Source organism: Saimiri boliviensis, chromosome 8 (assembly GCF_048565385.1).
Source record: "Saimiri boliviensis isolate mSaiBol1 chromosome 8, mSaiBol1.pri, whole genome shotgun sequence".
Lineage (NCBI taxonomy): Eukaryota > Metazoa > Chordata > Mammalia > Primates > Cebidae > Saimiri > Saimiri boliviensis.
Genome location: NC_133456.1, coordinates 57,651,354 through 57,667,786, shown reverse-complemented (window position 1 = coordinate 57,667,786; position 16,433 = coordinate 57,651,354). Strand labels below are relative to the sequence as shown.

Genomic DNA, 16,433 nt, shown 5'->3' with positions numbered 1-16,433 from the left:
GACAGCAAGGTATTTATTAGCACTTATCTTCAATTCTCCAGTGTTGTTGGAATAGCAAAGTTATTGAAGTTCAAAGGCAGCCAGCCATGAGGAAAGCATTTGCAAAACGAACGATGTTTCCACTTACATAAGCACTTTGTTTTTATCGGTTAGGTAGAAACACCTTATGAGTGGCTCTCTAATCATGTATTAATTCACTCATTCTATCTTCCTACTACTTTCTAAGGGAAGAATCATTTTCCTCCCAGAGATTTACAAACCAATTGAAATCTATGAATACCAAGACACACAGCTCCTTAAAGCTGCTTGAACCACAAAGCACCCAGAGGACAGATGACTATAATAAAATACTGAACTTTTAGCATCTACTGAAACTCAGTGCAAAGAATAATAGAGAGCCACTGAGAGATTAAATCTACAAGGACAATCACTGACTGTTTGTTGAAATAGCTTTTCTTAGTGGCTTACCTCAAATTTTAATTTTGTAAAACTATAGGGTGGGGTGGGAGAGTGGAAAAATTGCTGCCAGAGCCATTTAAAAAAAAATTCTTTTCCAAAATGTTGACTTTATGGAATATTTTCAAATGCTTGGATTATTTCAACTTTTTTTGAGATTAGCTGTCATCTTGGGTAGATAAAGGTATGTGGGAGTTATTTTATTTTTCTCATGCTATATCAGGAAAATGAATGCACAGCTCATCTCACAGTACTTTTTCCAAATCTTGAAATTTTAAAACCGGTTAAAAAGCATAGAAATATAATGAGTATTTTCAATCCTGGCTTCATTTCACAAAATTTAGAGAACAGAACCTAAAAAATAGTATAGATGAGTTGATGTGATTTTGCGAGGAAACTGGCTATAGTTTTGGCAGTAATTATTTCATGTAGAACTCTGTATACCTGCCCAAAAGTAGAGGTTCCTGAGAGCTCAATGCTAATTATTTCAAAGACAATTGATTATCTTTGTTAGATATAAGGATTAGTTAGTTGAATACACAGAAAGTCAGAATTACGAAACACTTGTTTTCATTAAACCCTTTTCAATTGATATTAACAACTACTTTTTGCAGTATGTCTAAGATAATTCTGTTGATTAGTAAACAGTATCATTCAATAAAGATATTACAGGTTAACATATATTTCCACTCATAATGTCAGTCATAGAGCTGAAAATTTAACTTATTTTGCTTGATTGTTAACTCAAATGCTGATTTTTACTTGGACCTAAGTTGTGGAGATACACAAGTATCTCTACAACTAATGTGTTTCTTGCTATTTTATCATATATATGAAATGAATTTCCTCTACCAAGCTGACTAAAATAAGAATCTTTTCAAGATAACTCACTTACTAAACTGAATTCAGATGAAGTGTATCAGTAAATATTTTATAATTCTCTTATTTTCCTGCTGAGCTTGAGATGAGAGAAAAATAATAGAGTTTGTTCTGCTGGTGGTCTTCATCATTTTGATTTAAAGAATTCTAAGCATTAATATTCTTTAAATCATAAGGAGAAAAAATGATACAAAATAGAAAACAGAAGTAGAGTTTTGTGGTTTTCTGTTAAGAATCTGAAGACGTTTAAAGGAAAAGCACGATATAGAATGTTATCCTTGGGTTTTTATTTTCCACATTTAAGTCTGGTTTCTATTTTAATGAATTTAGAATTCCAAAGGTGTAGCAAATGTAACATCTGGAATATGTTGTGTTCACTTACACAAAACACCATGTGTTCACTGACATGAAACATCTTGTGAAGTGAATACGAGGAAAGGATACTTGGCACAAATCTCCCCGATGACCCCAACTCTGTTAAGCAAATCTTTTGCCCTCTGGAGGCCTGATTTTGGAAAGCAAAAGTACATAATTGGCATTAGTAAAAGCAGCTCATCGTATTTGATTGTACTTCCTGGTTTAGATCCAACTTTGAGTCATATTTTCAAAGTCCTTGAAATATCCATGAAGAAATATGCTGCCTAAGCAGCAAGGACAAGTTGAAGAATGGAAGGGACTCTTAGCGGGGTTCTCAGGCCAGGCTGCCTGAGTTCCAGTCTTGTCTTTGTCAGTTACTGGTTGTGGGACCTTGGGCACGTTATTTAACTTCTGTGTGCCTTGGCATCCTCATTTATAAAGTGGTGGTAATAACAGTACTTACCTCAGAGGGTTGCTTTATTACACAAATTGAGATGCACATGCACACTTTCCATTTAGAGGGAAAATAGTTTCATATTTTGAGATTAGCTGTCATCTTACGTAGCTAAAGGTATGTGGGAGTTATTTTGTTTTTCATAATAAAATTTTAATTTCACTTAATTTAATAAAATTTTGTTAAAGTATAATCTACATAGTGTATACAAATTTTAAGTATACAGCTTGGTGAATTATTTAAGTAAACATATCATCTAACCTCCAATCAGATGAAGAAATAGACCATGACGGGCATCCTGGAAGCCTCCTCATATAGTCCCCCTCATTTTCCTATCCTGATTTCTCCCCAAAGGTAATTTTTTTTTTTTGAGACTGAGTCTTGCTTTGTTGCCCAGACTGGAGTGCAGTGGTACAAGGGTAACTGCAACCTCCACTTCCCAGTTTCAATTAATTCTTCTGACTTAGCCTCCTGTGTAGCTGAGACTAAAGGCATGTGCCACCATGCCCAGCTAATTTTTGTATTTTTATTAGAGATGGGTTTTACTTTGCTGCCCAGGCAAGGGGTCCTCCCACCTTGGCCTCCCAAAGTACAGGGCTTACAGGCAGCAGCCACTGTCCCCGGCCCCCAAAGTTAATTTCTAATATCACAGATTTGTTTTGCCTATTTTTAAACTTAATGTCATTGGAATCATATACTGTATTCTCTTTTATATTTGCTATCTCTGGTTAGTCTTTTCAATTTTAGTCATTCAGGTAAGTATGAGGGATTATCTCACTATAGCCTTTCTCTCATGACTAATGAGGTAGAGCACCTTTTCGTGTACATATAGGCCATTTGAATACACTTCTTTAAACTTCTATTGCCCCATCTGTAGACATAAAAATAATACCCTAAAGCATAGTTGTAAGTACCAACTTGCACATCTTTCTAAAACACAGTGCAAACTTTAGTTTTTTTTTAATATTTTCTGAGTGTTTCATCCCATGATCACTTCCAAAACAGATTTAGAATAAATTCACATCTACAGAAATGGGAGGTGTATGATACAGGTTCAGTGATAATCAGTGTTACTGCATGTGTTGTTTTGAAATTGATGGAAGGTGTAAGTGACTCAGTATCTTACAGTGATTCTCTGCTTAGACAACCAAGGAAACAATTTAATAAAGGGAGGATTACATTCATTTTTGAAAGAACAACAAAATATCATTTGTTATAAACTTGAGAAGAGGCCAGCTCTTTTGGTGCTCTGTGGTATATGCTTCAGAAACTTTAGAATATGAAGCCAGAGAAGTAAAACTGCCTGCCGTATTTTCATTATCAGGTATATGCGAATGCTTTACATTTTAATAAATATATTTTAGGATTCATTTGTGCTGTCTTTTATTTTTAAATTATTGCACATTTAGAGTATATTTAAGTATAAAGAAGAATATCCTGTTTTCTTTCACATACATGCTTATAACAGAGGCACAGAGCTTTTTAAACTTAAACTGAGGTGCTGTAAAATTGTCAAGGGTTCGTTTGAATAACCAGTGATTCACAGATTGAGCAGCTCCAAACCAGAAGTGCTTCGAGGCTCCATCAAAAGAATGTAAAGGGAAGACTTTTATAGAGCAAACAGGAAAGTAAAGCAAAGAAAATATTGGATTAGCTACAGTTATCCTGTTGCCTTATATGGTCTATCCTGCTGGAAAGCTCTAGTTATCTAACTTATAGTTAGGTAACTAGAACTTTCTGCTTCCAATTAGCCTTCAGTTTCATTTTTCTTTAACATAGGCATTTACAAGAAATAACTCAAGTTTTGTTTATGTCTGCAAATCAAGCAAAGTTAAGATCACTTATGAAGCCTAACTGGCTTTGTCTGCTCAGAGAGTCTTCAGGCCTGGTGTCCATTTTAACTTATTTTAACAAAGCAAAACCCATTTCATTACATACAACATATATTTGCTGAAATATCTTATCTACAAGCGACTGTTTTCTTTATAGGGAAATAGATGTCTTGTAGGAATTTATTCTTGAATATAGTGCTCAATACTTTATAGAAACATGAACATTATTTTTGAAATGACTACCCTGCATTTCTATTCTTGCAGGCTTGCTTGAAAATATATTTTTCTTTCATATAGAGTGGAAAAGGTTAGAAGTCCAGGCAGCCGTTCTTTCTAGTGGTAGTCGACCTGATAGCCTAGTCTAAGAATAATAAAATTATTTTGTGTTTATGAATTTGCAATTCATCATTTAGTCTCCGTTTCCACTTAGAATAGCTCCTTGTTTAGGACAGTCACTCTTCATAAGCTAGCGGATGGAAAACCGTCTACCATCCTGGGCCCTTTTCTTTTTTTCTCTGGCAGTTTTCCCACTGTCAGGAATTCATAGGTGTTGAATTTTGCATATCTTTTCCTTGTGTCCAGTTGATTAAAATTTCCAAGAATGCCTGGCCCTCCTTGCCCACCTTATGCTTGTTCCACTTTACCTGCCAATACTTCTCAGCGATAAGTGGGTGTTGGTGACGACATTTTGTTTTGTGTCTTCCACATCATCAGTGTGTCTGATAGCTACCACATTTTCAAAGCATCCCTAATGGAACACTCAGAATCTATTTTCATGCTCCTTACTGACATGTACTCAGAAACAAATCAAAAATAAGATTTTTACTCTTTATCTTCAAAATGCAGATCTAAATGCACTCTATTGTGTTTTATGTAAGTGATTTAAAGAATTTAACGGATTTGGGGCTTAGTAAATTTTGTCCTTAGTCCCAGCAAGCTCAGGGATTGATTATGAGTCCTCTGTGCAGATGTCTTTGTAGACTGTTAAAGAGAAATGGACTGTGAATCACTGTCAATCAAAATATAACTTGGAAAAATATGTAATTATTAGAAGAGTTAGGGTTGTTTTTCCCTAACAATATTGCATTGAGAAAAGAAGCGATTAAATGCCACTATTAGAAAACAGTGCATTTCTCAGCAAGACAGTCAATAGCGGTCAAGAATAATGTCAAGAATCTCTGCATCTTAAGGATAATCCTATGTGGCAAGGCATCTGAAAATTGTGCTATTCCTATTTTTGATATGTTACTTTACAATTCAGATAAAGCCTGGTAAAGGCATCATAAGATGTGGGTATGAACTTAGGAAAATCATTCAGAACAAGGCTGAAATCCTTGGACTACGAAGGTCTCTGGTTCCTCTGCTATATAGTAGAGGTGAGATGTAGTCTGCTGGGATGTGTACCATGGATTCAGGAGATTGCAGATACTGTGGATCATTTTTTTTCCTCCTTCCATGCTGCCCCACCCCCTGTCAGAAATTAGGAATTAGGAATGATCGTGTCACTCCTAAACGAGCAACATGTCTATATAGGCTTGCCTAAGAAATTGGCTTGTCTCAGTGGTTTGCTAAATAGTCTTTTGTCTTTGCTTTAGGATGTTTTATGAATAGTATTCCTTTTTTCCTAATGATTAAAATAAGGAAACACAAAACAAAATTATGAAGAAAATTACACACATATATTTATGTATACCTTTTTAAAAAACACATGTATATACACACACACACACACACACACACACACACACACTAGTTTTGACTAGACTTGTGTCATGTAATTCACAACATTATATAGTCTGCTTTCTTTCATTTTTTATGTGTGGTATTTTGCCTGTCCTGATACAGTTCTTTGCAACATTTTCAGTGGCTGAATGGTATTTACTTGAATGGATATAAAAGCTTACTTAACTAGTGTTCTATTATTTGATGTTTAGGGTGTTTCAAATTTAAAATAATGCTGTGAACCTACTTGTACTCGCAACTTTACATAAAGCTGGGATTATCTATGCAAGATAAATTCCTAGAAGTGCAAGGGTCAAAACATACTCAGATTTTAAGGTTTTCACATGTATCACTGAATTGTCTCAATATTAGTTGAAGGACTTGTAGAAGCTAACATTAGCAAGGTGAGTGCCCATTTATATTCCCTTGTCTTGACTATCATTGCTATAATTCTTTACCAACAGGAGAGGTAGCATCTTTTTTTAATTCTTTTTCTTTTATTCAGCATTTTTTAATGCTTCCTTATGTCTTGCCTTTTCATATTTTTGTCTAGTTTTCTATTATGTCACTCTCACAGTGATTTAGAATACAAGACTGTGTGTGTGTGTGTGTGTGTGTGTGTGTGTGTGTGTGATCAAGGGAACGGGCACTTTTATATATGTCGTCACTCATGTTCCCCTCCACCCATCCTGATTCTTGTCTTTAAATTTGTTTATATAAATTTTGATATCTCACTATAATAAGTATGTGTACTTGAAATACTGTTGTGTAGAGTTTATTGAGCCTATTCATGCATATTACTATTTTTTTACTGTGATTTACTTTGTTTCCCATGAAACTTGTTTTAAGACTTTTAAAATTTGCCATTTCATGAATCAACATACCATGACACAATTTCAAGTCAAAAATGGTATTCCCCTCACCACTCCCACAAAGGGAATAGCTCTCCTGATCTGTTTATAGCAAGATGAATATTAGGATCAGAAATGGCATGTTCCTCTAGTTATTATTAAGATTCTTATTAATTTCCAAGGAGTGCTTTTAGAAGTGTTGGAGGAATCTCACTGTAATCTAACCTGCATTGTTTTAGTGTTCTTAGTATAGTTGATGACCATTATTTGCTTACTCCATATTTGAAAATTTGCCTGTGTGCTAAGATTAATTTGTACTCCAAAAGTTATTTTTAGTTCCACAGCACTTTCAAGGTTATTGAAGGGAATGTGCAGAGTGGTGAAAACTTTTAGTCACCCAGTGCACATGTTCCCAAATAAGATCAAACAAGGCAATCCTCTGCATTCTTGTTTCAGCTTTCATATTGTAAAACATGCCCTTTTTGCAGTCTATTTAGGGCCATGTTTTTCTCATTTTTGTCCTTTTTTGTGTGTATGATTTCACTGTTGGCCCCCAAGCATAAGTGTTGAATGCTTTCTAGCATTCCTAAGTGTAATAAGACTGTGATTTACCCTACAGAGAGCATACAGATGGTGGATAAACTTTAGGCATGAGTTATAGTACTGTTGTTCACAAGCAGTAACAATATATATTAAATAAGGAGTCCTTAAACAGAAGGATACTTAAAACAAAGTTAGGAATTGATCTGCTGATGAAAATGTTGTGATTAGAGGCTCATAAAAATGTAACTATGTATTTCCCTAAGAACAATCGTTGAGTATTTGCTAATTCAGTGATTATAGTGACTGTATAGACCATTACTTCTGTGGATAATGAGAAATTCCCTGGGTAGTGTTTTGGATAATTATGAGCAGCTTTTCATAGATTATATGATAGAGACACCTTTTTTCTTTGTCTTTCTTTCTTTCTTTTTTTTTTTTTTTTTTTTTTTTTGAGACAGGGTCTCATTCTGTCACCCAGACTGGAGTGTAGTGGTGAGATCACAGCTTACTGCAGCCTCCTGGGCTCAAGAGATCCTCTCGCCGCAGCCTTCTGAGTCACTAGGACTGTAGGTGCATGCCACTGCACCTGGCAAATTGTATTTTTTATTTTATTTATTTATTTATTTTTTTTTTTTGGTAGAGACACGGTTTGTTGCCCAGCCTAGTCTCAAACTCCTGGGCTCAAGCGATCTGCCTATCTTGGCCTCCCAAAGTGCTGGGACTACAGACACAAGCCACCATGCCAAGCTGAGACACTTTTAAAGAAAGGACAATCAAAAACCTCCAGTCTAAATGTAAAAATTTTTTTTTGTATCATAGTTTACTTGTTTCCCTAAAGGAAGGATTTGATTATGAGAACCTTTAGAATATGCTGCTAATGGCTTTTTAGACATATTGCCTTTATAGCTATGGAATGAATAAAGTTTGAGGAAATTTTAGTTTTTCAGCATTTCGGTTAAGAATGATTTCCTTACTAATTTAGGTTAGTTTCACTTTGTGTTTCTTATATTAAATAATAATCACTGTTTCACTTTTACAAATTTACATTTCCTACTAAAAGTGTGGTATTAAATTCCCTAGCTGTATTCCTATAATACAACTGCTATTGTATATCTGTCATTGCAGGATGAACATCTTCTCATGTAGGTAGTCTTCTTGACCATCATTTTTCCTAGCAGTATTAAATAATGGACCTTTTTATTTAGATAGTTATTTAAAGAAATCTAACATGTAAAATCTCTTTTAAAAAGCATGTGGAACTTTGTAAACCAGGTTTGCTTAAAGCAGGGTATGATATAGTCAACAATCAAATATAATAGTAACAAGTATGAAGAGCTTTGTTTCACAGTAAACCATAAGACTTAGGGAAGAAAAAGAAAAGCTTTGGGAGTACCTAACAGTTTTTATAACAATCAAAAAGGAAAATCAACATAAAGTCAGGACCAAGCTACATATTTTTGATGTACTTTATACATTTACTACCTCTGTGGACTACTAATTTGAGTTAGTTTAAATTATCTCAGAATTAATGGTGAGTCATTTGTTAGTATTTGATAAAGTCCCTCTGAGTTGCTGGGATGCCAAACTACCTAAGCATTCCAGAGGTGGCCAAATGCACTCTCCCGATTGTTCAGTTTAATATCTTCCTGGTCAGTGTCTTCCTGCTATATTCAGGTCAGTAAGCTTAGGAAGTATCAAGAATAAGACTTGCTACTGGTGAGAAAATGAACTCACCTTTATTTTTCCATCCACTTTCTTGCTAGAATTCTCAAATGATTATTTTATTAAAGAACCTTACAAGATTCCTCTGATTTCTGTATGCATTCCCACCAAACTTTTTGTCATTATAAAGGAGCTACACACTCGAGGTGAGCTTCTAAATTAAGAGTTTTTTTCATCTTTGTAACCCTCATCAGATGTGACTTTGGGGATAATTTGTGCCCATCTCCCTTTTCTTTTTCATGTGATATTTACAATTCACAGTCCTCACCACTGAATCATCTCTTTATTCAGTCTCTTCTTTTTAAAAATTCTGTAAAATTGCTCAGAAATATTATACTTTGTCTGCTACTTTCCCCGTCCTCACATTTCTTGTTGCTTTTTCAGTAGACTTTCCATTTGCTCCATATTCTTTAAAAATAGCCAAGGTATAGAGCTTTCTTGAATTTTCCCCTATTCATAGTTTTTGTTTTGCTCAACTGTTGTATACTTCATTATCTGTAGCCTCTATAATGGTACATAGAACATGGCAGATGCCCCAAAAATATCTTTTCAGAACAAACTTATATTGTCAGCCTATTTATTTCCATATACGTCATCTAGCTGAATGTTCTCAGCCAGGAAGGAAAGCATAATAAGTTAATGAGTTGCCCTTCTGAAATGGTTCAGTTTCCAGCCTAGATACCAATGCCATGTGTCTGGCAAGACTGTAACACAGTGGGGCAGTCTGGTGGGGGCTATACTCTAGGACTACACTTGTTCACCAGGGTCAGGCAAGCATTGGAGGGAAGGACCTCTTTGCAGAGAGTGGGATGAAGTTCCATCCAGCAGCCACAGGCAATGAGTATGGGAAATGGTTCGTTACACAGGAAGGATTGTGGCAGTAGGGAGGAGGCCTTAACTGAAAGCAGCATGTTAGAAGTTAGAGCACGCACAGAGGGAAGGAGTTCCCAAACAACAGTTAGGGAATTCTCTTAACAAATAGCCAGTGCCACCAACCCCGCACTATAGTGCAAGGGCCAAACTCCATTCATGGCAAGGCTCCTGTAAGCCAAAGCTTGGTTCTAGGGAGACTCAAGTACCAGGCAGCTAACTAAGCCAGGAACTCAGCCATAGGTACAAGTCAGCATGTCAACTACGAAGTCAAGATTCATTCCAAAGCAAGAATGACTTAACTAGGGGGATGTTACCCAGCATGTTAGAGGGCAGCTCTGCCAAGACTCCTTTGTGAAATCAGGACTAGTTCTCCAGACCACAGAATGATGAGACTGAATGAAAAGCCATTTAGAAACATCAACCAAGTAAGAATATAATGAGTGTCATCCATGCCAGGCACTCTCATAGGCACTGAGGATATAGCAGTGGGTGAAATACATCTCATCTTGCTTAGCTAGAGTTGCTATTTTAAAGAGGGCAGAAAACAGTTAAGCCAGTGAGTAACTAATACAAAAAATTATGTAATATATCTACTGGTGCTGTCTGCTAGGTTGAAAAATGAAATGAAAGGGGGCTTGAAAATGCCAGGGATTTGTTATTTCTGATAGATTTGTCCAAGCAGACCTCTCTGATAGTTGACCTTAGAGAAAGAAATGTCATTGCTGTTCCACAATTTGGAGTTGGAGTTTGTGGGCAGTGACATGAATGCTGTCAATGAAAGAATCTGCCAAGCACAGGTGTCCTCCTTTCTCTTGTGTTGACCTGCCAGTGTTCTGAGCAATGTTGCTTGCTTTATTACAGATTTTAAGTTTTGTCCACTTAAATAGTTTACTCAGCAACTTTATCCTAATTTGGGTGGCAACTCTCTTGCAATTAGAAATTGTTTCTGAATATCCATGGCTATTTTATCTGCATACCCAGGACCCTCTCCTGGGGATGCTTCATATCCACCTTTGAGGTCTTCTGAAATGGAGCACTGCGAACACACATATTAGCATTCCCAAGGGCCAGCTGGTACAAATCCGAGTTAATTATTTTTCTTCCAGCTTATCTGTGGGTTCTTTCATTAATTGTTATCTGTAAGTATTCTGGACACATCCGTTTTTCTCAATTAGAACTCAGTAGAATATTTCTGAGCAAACATTTAGTATCTGCTGTAATACTCAGAGGCCTGAAGATTGTAAACAGCAAGCAGAAAATCCATTTGGAGCTTTAACCCTTGACCTTTTAGGTTTCACTTGCTTGTTAATCCCAAACAGCACATTTCTCTTAGAGGAATGTGACTTAGACAAAAGTGACTTAGAGTCTTCTGTGTGTCATTATGATCCAAGACTGTTGGCATTTGGGTAGCAGGTGTGAGAGAAAACACCTAAATCATCTCATATTCAGATGATTTCTGATATTTTCTGTGTTTTATAACCTATGATCAGTGATTGCATTTTATCAGTGGAACTTTTTCTCCATTAAATGACCAAATGCTGTCAGTGCTGACCAAATTCCAAAGGAGAGATATTTGGTATTCAAATGACAACAGCAAATGAAGCAAAAGGAAAAAAATAAAAAAGCATTGAAACATGTAGAGAACTTACACTGAAAGAACAACTTCTTCAGTTTTTCTATACAGGTACATCCTTAAAAGTACTACCAACTGAAAGTTGCACCAATTTATCCTACAGTGTGAAATACCTGAGATAAGGTTTAGCACAGAAATTAAGGCCCCATTAGCATACTATAATTCTCTTCCTAGTCTTTACAGCTTGGTATTTCTGCATTCAGCCTGCAATCAACAATTCTTTCTTTTCTTTTTTCTTTTCTTTCTTTCCCTCCCTCCCTTCCTTCCTTCCTTCCTACTTTCCTTCTTTCCTCCCTCCCTCCCTCCCACCTTTCCTCCCACCTTTTCTCCTACCTTCCCTTCCACCTTCCCTTCCCTCCCTATCTCTCCTTCCCTCTCTCTCTCTCCTTCCTTCCTTCCTACCATCTATCCTTCCTTCCTTCCTTCCTTCCTTCCTTCCTTCCTTCCTCCCTCCCTCCCTCCCTCCCCCTCTCCCCTTCTCCCTTCCTTCCTTCCTTCCTTCCTTCCTTCCTTCCTTCCTCCCTTCCTCCCTCCCTCCCTCCCTCCCTCCCCCTCTCCCCTTCTCCCTTCCTTCCTTCCTTCCTTCCTTCCTTCCTTCCTTCCTTCCTTCCTTCCTTCCATCTCGCTCTGTCACTCAGGCTGGATTGGAATGATACGATCTTGGCTCACTGCAACCTCCACCTCCCAGGTTCAAAGTATTCTCCTGCCTCAGCCTCCTGAGTAGCTGGGACTACAGGAGCATGCCACCATGCCCAGCTAATTTTTGTATTCTTTTAGTAGACACAGGGTTTTGCCATGTTGGCCAGGCTGGTCTCAAACTCCTGACCTTAGGTGATTCGCCTGCCTCAGTCTCAAAAGGTGCTGGGATTACAGGTGTAAGCCACTGTACTCTGCCAACAATTATTTCTTGATCACCTACTATGTGTCAGGTTATGAGCTAATCGAGAAAGTAGGAAACCATCCAATATTTGATGTTATGGGTTCCAGTGGGGCTTTCCTTATCAAATTTTTTCTGATTATCAGAATCTCTTTAAAGCAGAGAAAGGTAGATATCTGAATGACAGATTTAGTCTTTTCTGCAGTCTTTTCAAGGCGCAATTAAAACCCGGTATAGAGCAAGTGTTAAAGTCACATACCAGTCTCTGGGTTTACGAAGATTTGTCTCTGGAGCCTTACTAATCAAAATGTAAGCCATGGATTGTCAATGCTGACAACAATTTTAAAGCTGTTAGAAATGCACAGTCTGTGTTTTCATAATATCCCCAGGTAATTCCTACATACATTAGAGTTTGAAAAGCACTGGTCTAAAGCAGGGGCAGACAAACTACAGTCCATGGCCAAGTCCTGTCCAATGTCTGTGTTTATAAATAAAGTTTTATTGGAACACAGCTGTGCTCATTCATTTTTTTTTTTTATGAGTTAAGTAGTTGTGACCAAGACTTCCTGACCCACATGATCTAGAGCAGTAATGCTCAGAAATGTATTGTTGGACCAGTGTCAGTTTGTGAGCTGTTTTAGGTTTGTGGTAAGTACAGATACTGAGAATAGGCATTTAGAAATTTTTATTGCTAATTACCATTGCTATGACATGCAAGAGGAACATCAGTTCTTTAGTAATTTGTATTATTATGTTTTATAATAATATCAGTCAGTGACTGTTAGGGAATTATTTTTAAAAATTGGGCCAGGTGCGGTGACTCATACCCGTAATTATAGCACCTTGGGAGGCCAAGGCAGGTGGATCACGAGGTTCAAAGTTCAAGACCAGCCTGGCCAAAATGGTGAAATCCCATCTCTACTAAAAATATAAAAATTACCCAGGTGTGGTTGCACATGCCTGTAATTCCAGCTGCTCAGGAGCCTGAGGCAGAGAATTGTTTAAACCTCGGAGGCAGAGGTTTCAGTGAACGGAGATCACACCACTGCATACCAGCCTGGGTGACAGAGTGAGACCCTGTCTCAAAAAAAAAAAAAGAAAAAATTGATCCTTCATCAGTGTATAAGAAGCATCACTTGCTTTATGAGTATAGATTATATGTTTGTAAACAACAGTGTCATAAGTGAATTTGATTTTACATCTTGGTGCCAAAAATGAACTTTCTTATGGGACGTGATAATCACATTGTCCTATTCTTCTTTGCTCACCTTGCTTTTCCATGAATCTTCCTCTTGTCTCTTTGGGGTACTTCCTTGATTTTGGCGATGCCAGAAAATTTGATGCCTGCTTTCTCTCTGTGTCTCTTCACTTCGATCCTCTATTTCCCGCCTACTGCTCACAGAGTAAGCTTTTGCCCAGGCCAGACCAATTGTTCTACTGCATGTTGCCATTGTAGATTGCTTTCAGGGATGTTTTCTGGCCACAAGTCCCTCAAGCTAGTTAGAACCCTCCCCAGGGCTTCTCTCTGGATGCTCATAAAAAGAGACCACCTGGCTCTGGGATCATGCAAGAACATAATGTGGCCCAAGAGGCTACATCCTAGTAGCTGGTGAAAGCCTGTGTAAGCTCCAGGAGCAAAGCTGTATGATGGAAGCTTCTTCCATAATTTCATTCCTCTAGCTTAGGTTTCCATTACTCCGTAGTTTTCAAAAGTGTGGTTGGACTAGCAGCATCAGCATCACCTAGTAATTTGTGGGAAATGCAGATTCTTGGGCTCCAGCCCAGACCTTGAGAGTCAAAAACTCTGGGGTGAGGCCTAGCAATCTGTGTTTTAACAAGCCTTCCAGATGATTCTTACGTTTGCTTGCATTTGAGAATGTCTGCTACAGTTCTGAAGCTCCTCCTGATTTCTGTGAGTTAACTCCAGCATCCTTCCCAGGTGTAAGCCAACTGGTTCCCTTTCTCTGCTTAAGTTAGAGTTGATTTTCTGTCACTGACAATGCAGCAAGTCCTATTTTGTATACTTTGACTACTATTCTTGCCAAACTGAGAATTTGTGTCAGCACACTCTTGTGCCCTATGGTGGCCCAGAGCTCATTTCTGTTAACACTTATTTTTATTTCCTTCTCCATACACTTTATAACCCCTTGTATTTGAAGATTTTTATTCTCTTCTATTTCTGTGTCTAAGTCTGTCCCTGAAATGCAGAGGACTGTATTCCTTCTAAAGTGACGTTGCTACCCAGATGAGAATTAAGAATAATCTTCCAGATAATAGGTAGAGGTCATCAGTGTGGTTTGTAAATGCATTTTTCTAAAGATCAACTCCCTCATGGAGAACTTTTATTTTCTTTCTCTCCAAAGGTAGACTACAGCTAGTTGTGTAATTTTCAAGTGACTTTCTATAAACTTTATGAAATTACTTCATCTTGAGCTCAGTCATTGAAGTAGATCTAATTCATTTTTGTCCCCATTAAGTTACCATCAACTGCTTCTTTTCACAAGAGATTTCTTTCCTATTACTGCTCTTCGTGCATTTAATCACTCTCAGTGCTTTCTTCCCCCCTCTTGATCTGTTAAGTGTTTTGCTGTGATTCAGTCTCCTGTCTATTCTTGTTACAGAGTACAGCCTTCGTTTGTTATCTAGGTTCCTTGTGCTGTCTGGGAAAAAGGACAGTGGTCAGATCTTTCAGTATTTGACAAATGTCATGATAATAGAGTGTTTCAAGATGGAGACATTGAATCAACCTTTATGTTTGGTCAAGAAAATTGATTCATAATGATATATGACAGAAGGCCTTTGCTGAGTTTTTCCTTGGTACGTATGAGGAATGAAAAAAATCACTGCTTTTTTAAAAAATGAAATTTAATGTTTTATTTATTTTTTACCTTGATGGCTCTTTATATACAAGCTCCTTTTACAGATTACTCTGTGGTCAGAGAATCAGCGGGTGACTTTCTCTGGCTATTGGATGAACAGTCTTTATGTCAACTATTTGAATTTGGCAATTGATATTTAAATGCTCTTCTTTTATTTCCTACTTTCACTATCAAGATGAGACTTCAAGAGGCCGGGCGCAGTGGCTCAAGCCTATAATCTCAGCACTTTGGGAGGCCGAGGCGGGTGGATCACGAGGTCAAGAGATCGAGACCATCCTGGTAAACATGGTGAAACCCCGTCTCTACTAAAAATACAAAAAATTAGCTGGGCATGGTGGCACGTGCCTGTAATCCCAGCTACTCAGGAGGCTGAGGCAGGAGAATTGCCTGAACCCAGGAGGCGGAGGTTGCGGTGAGCCGAGATCGCACCATTGAACTCCAGCCTGGGTAACAAGAGTGAACTCCGTCTCAAAAAAAAAAAAAAAAAAAAAAAAGATGAGACTTCATTTCTGTTTCTGCTACCTCTGAGGAAGAACCTCGTGTTACTGAATGCTCATGTCTGTCTGAGAGAGTGGGCCAGCGAAGAAATGCTTTGAGCTCGTTTTCATTCCCGTTTGTTGATTCTGGGCATCTCTGGCTCTTTGTAGTCACTGCACAGTTGTGTTACACCCCATAGAAGGGTGAAGCTCTGAAGACAGTTCTTAAGACACAACATATTTACTACCAACATTGTCTTTGAAAATTCCATAAGTGACCCATACATTTTCGTGCTTTTAAGCACAAGAGACCCGATAGTATGGTTGAGACACTGACCCGATGATTGTACGTAGAGCTCATCCCCTTCCTTCTCTCTCAGGAACTCATGTACTTTGAATGAGATAGCAGTTTCAGCCTCCCACTAGATTTTACTCATTAATTTTGGTTTTTTCCCACTCACTTACTTGTTCTGTCTGTCCGCCCTTATAGTTGGATTTACATAAATTAAATGTGTATGTGACGCAACTTTGACGTATGACACTTCATAATATGTTAATAAAAGTATGGAGAGAACAGTGAAAACAGCCAGGGAACAAGGGATGGTTGAAGGCTATTCTTGTCATGCATATTAGTTTTCCATTTTTAGGGTTTTTTATTTGTTTGTGTAATGTTCAATTCTCCAACCAAAAGGGTTGGTTGAGAGCTTGTACTTCAATGACAGAGTACTGTTCAGTTCATGCTCAGCCAGTTTCTGGCTTTTTGACCTTGGGCAAGTTGATAAAAATCTCTTCACCTCAATTGTTTGGTCTGTATAATGGAGTTAATCCAGTATTAGAGGAAATAACACATGAAATGCTCAGCAGTGTCTGATACTTTGT

At 37.6% G+C, this 16,433-nt stretch overlaps 1 protein-coding gene across 3 annotated transcripts in view; it reads left to right on the top strand.

Moving 5' to 3' along the window:
• The window catches only part of SUCLG2 (succinate-CoA ligase GDP-forming subunit beta), a 298,209-nt gene that overhangs the window by 172,521 nt on the left and 109,255 nt on the right, over positions 1–16,433 (top strand). The window contains exon 10 of one of the 3 annotated variants that reach the window (XM_074404528.1): positions 15,254–15,310. The exons of the other annotated variants lie outside the window; for them this stretch is intronic. Coding sequence (XP_074260629.1) covers positions 15,254–15,295 — 42 coding nt within the window. The 3' untranslated portion in view covers positions 15,296–15,310. Of the gene's footprint in view, positions 1–15,253; positions 15,311–16,433 lie in introns of those variants that run through there. 3 annotated transcript variants of the gene reach the window in all.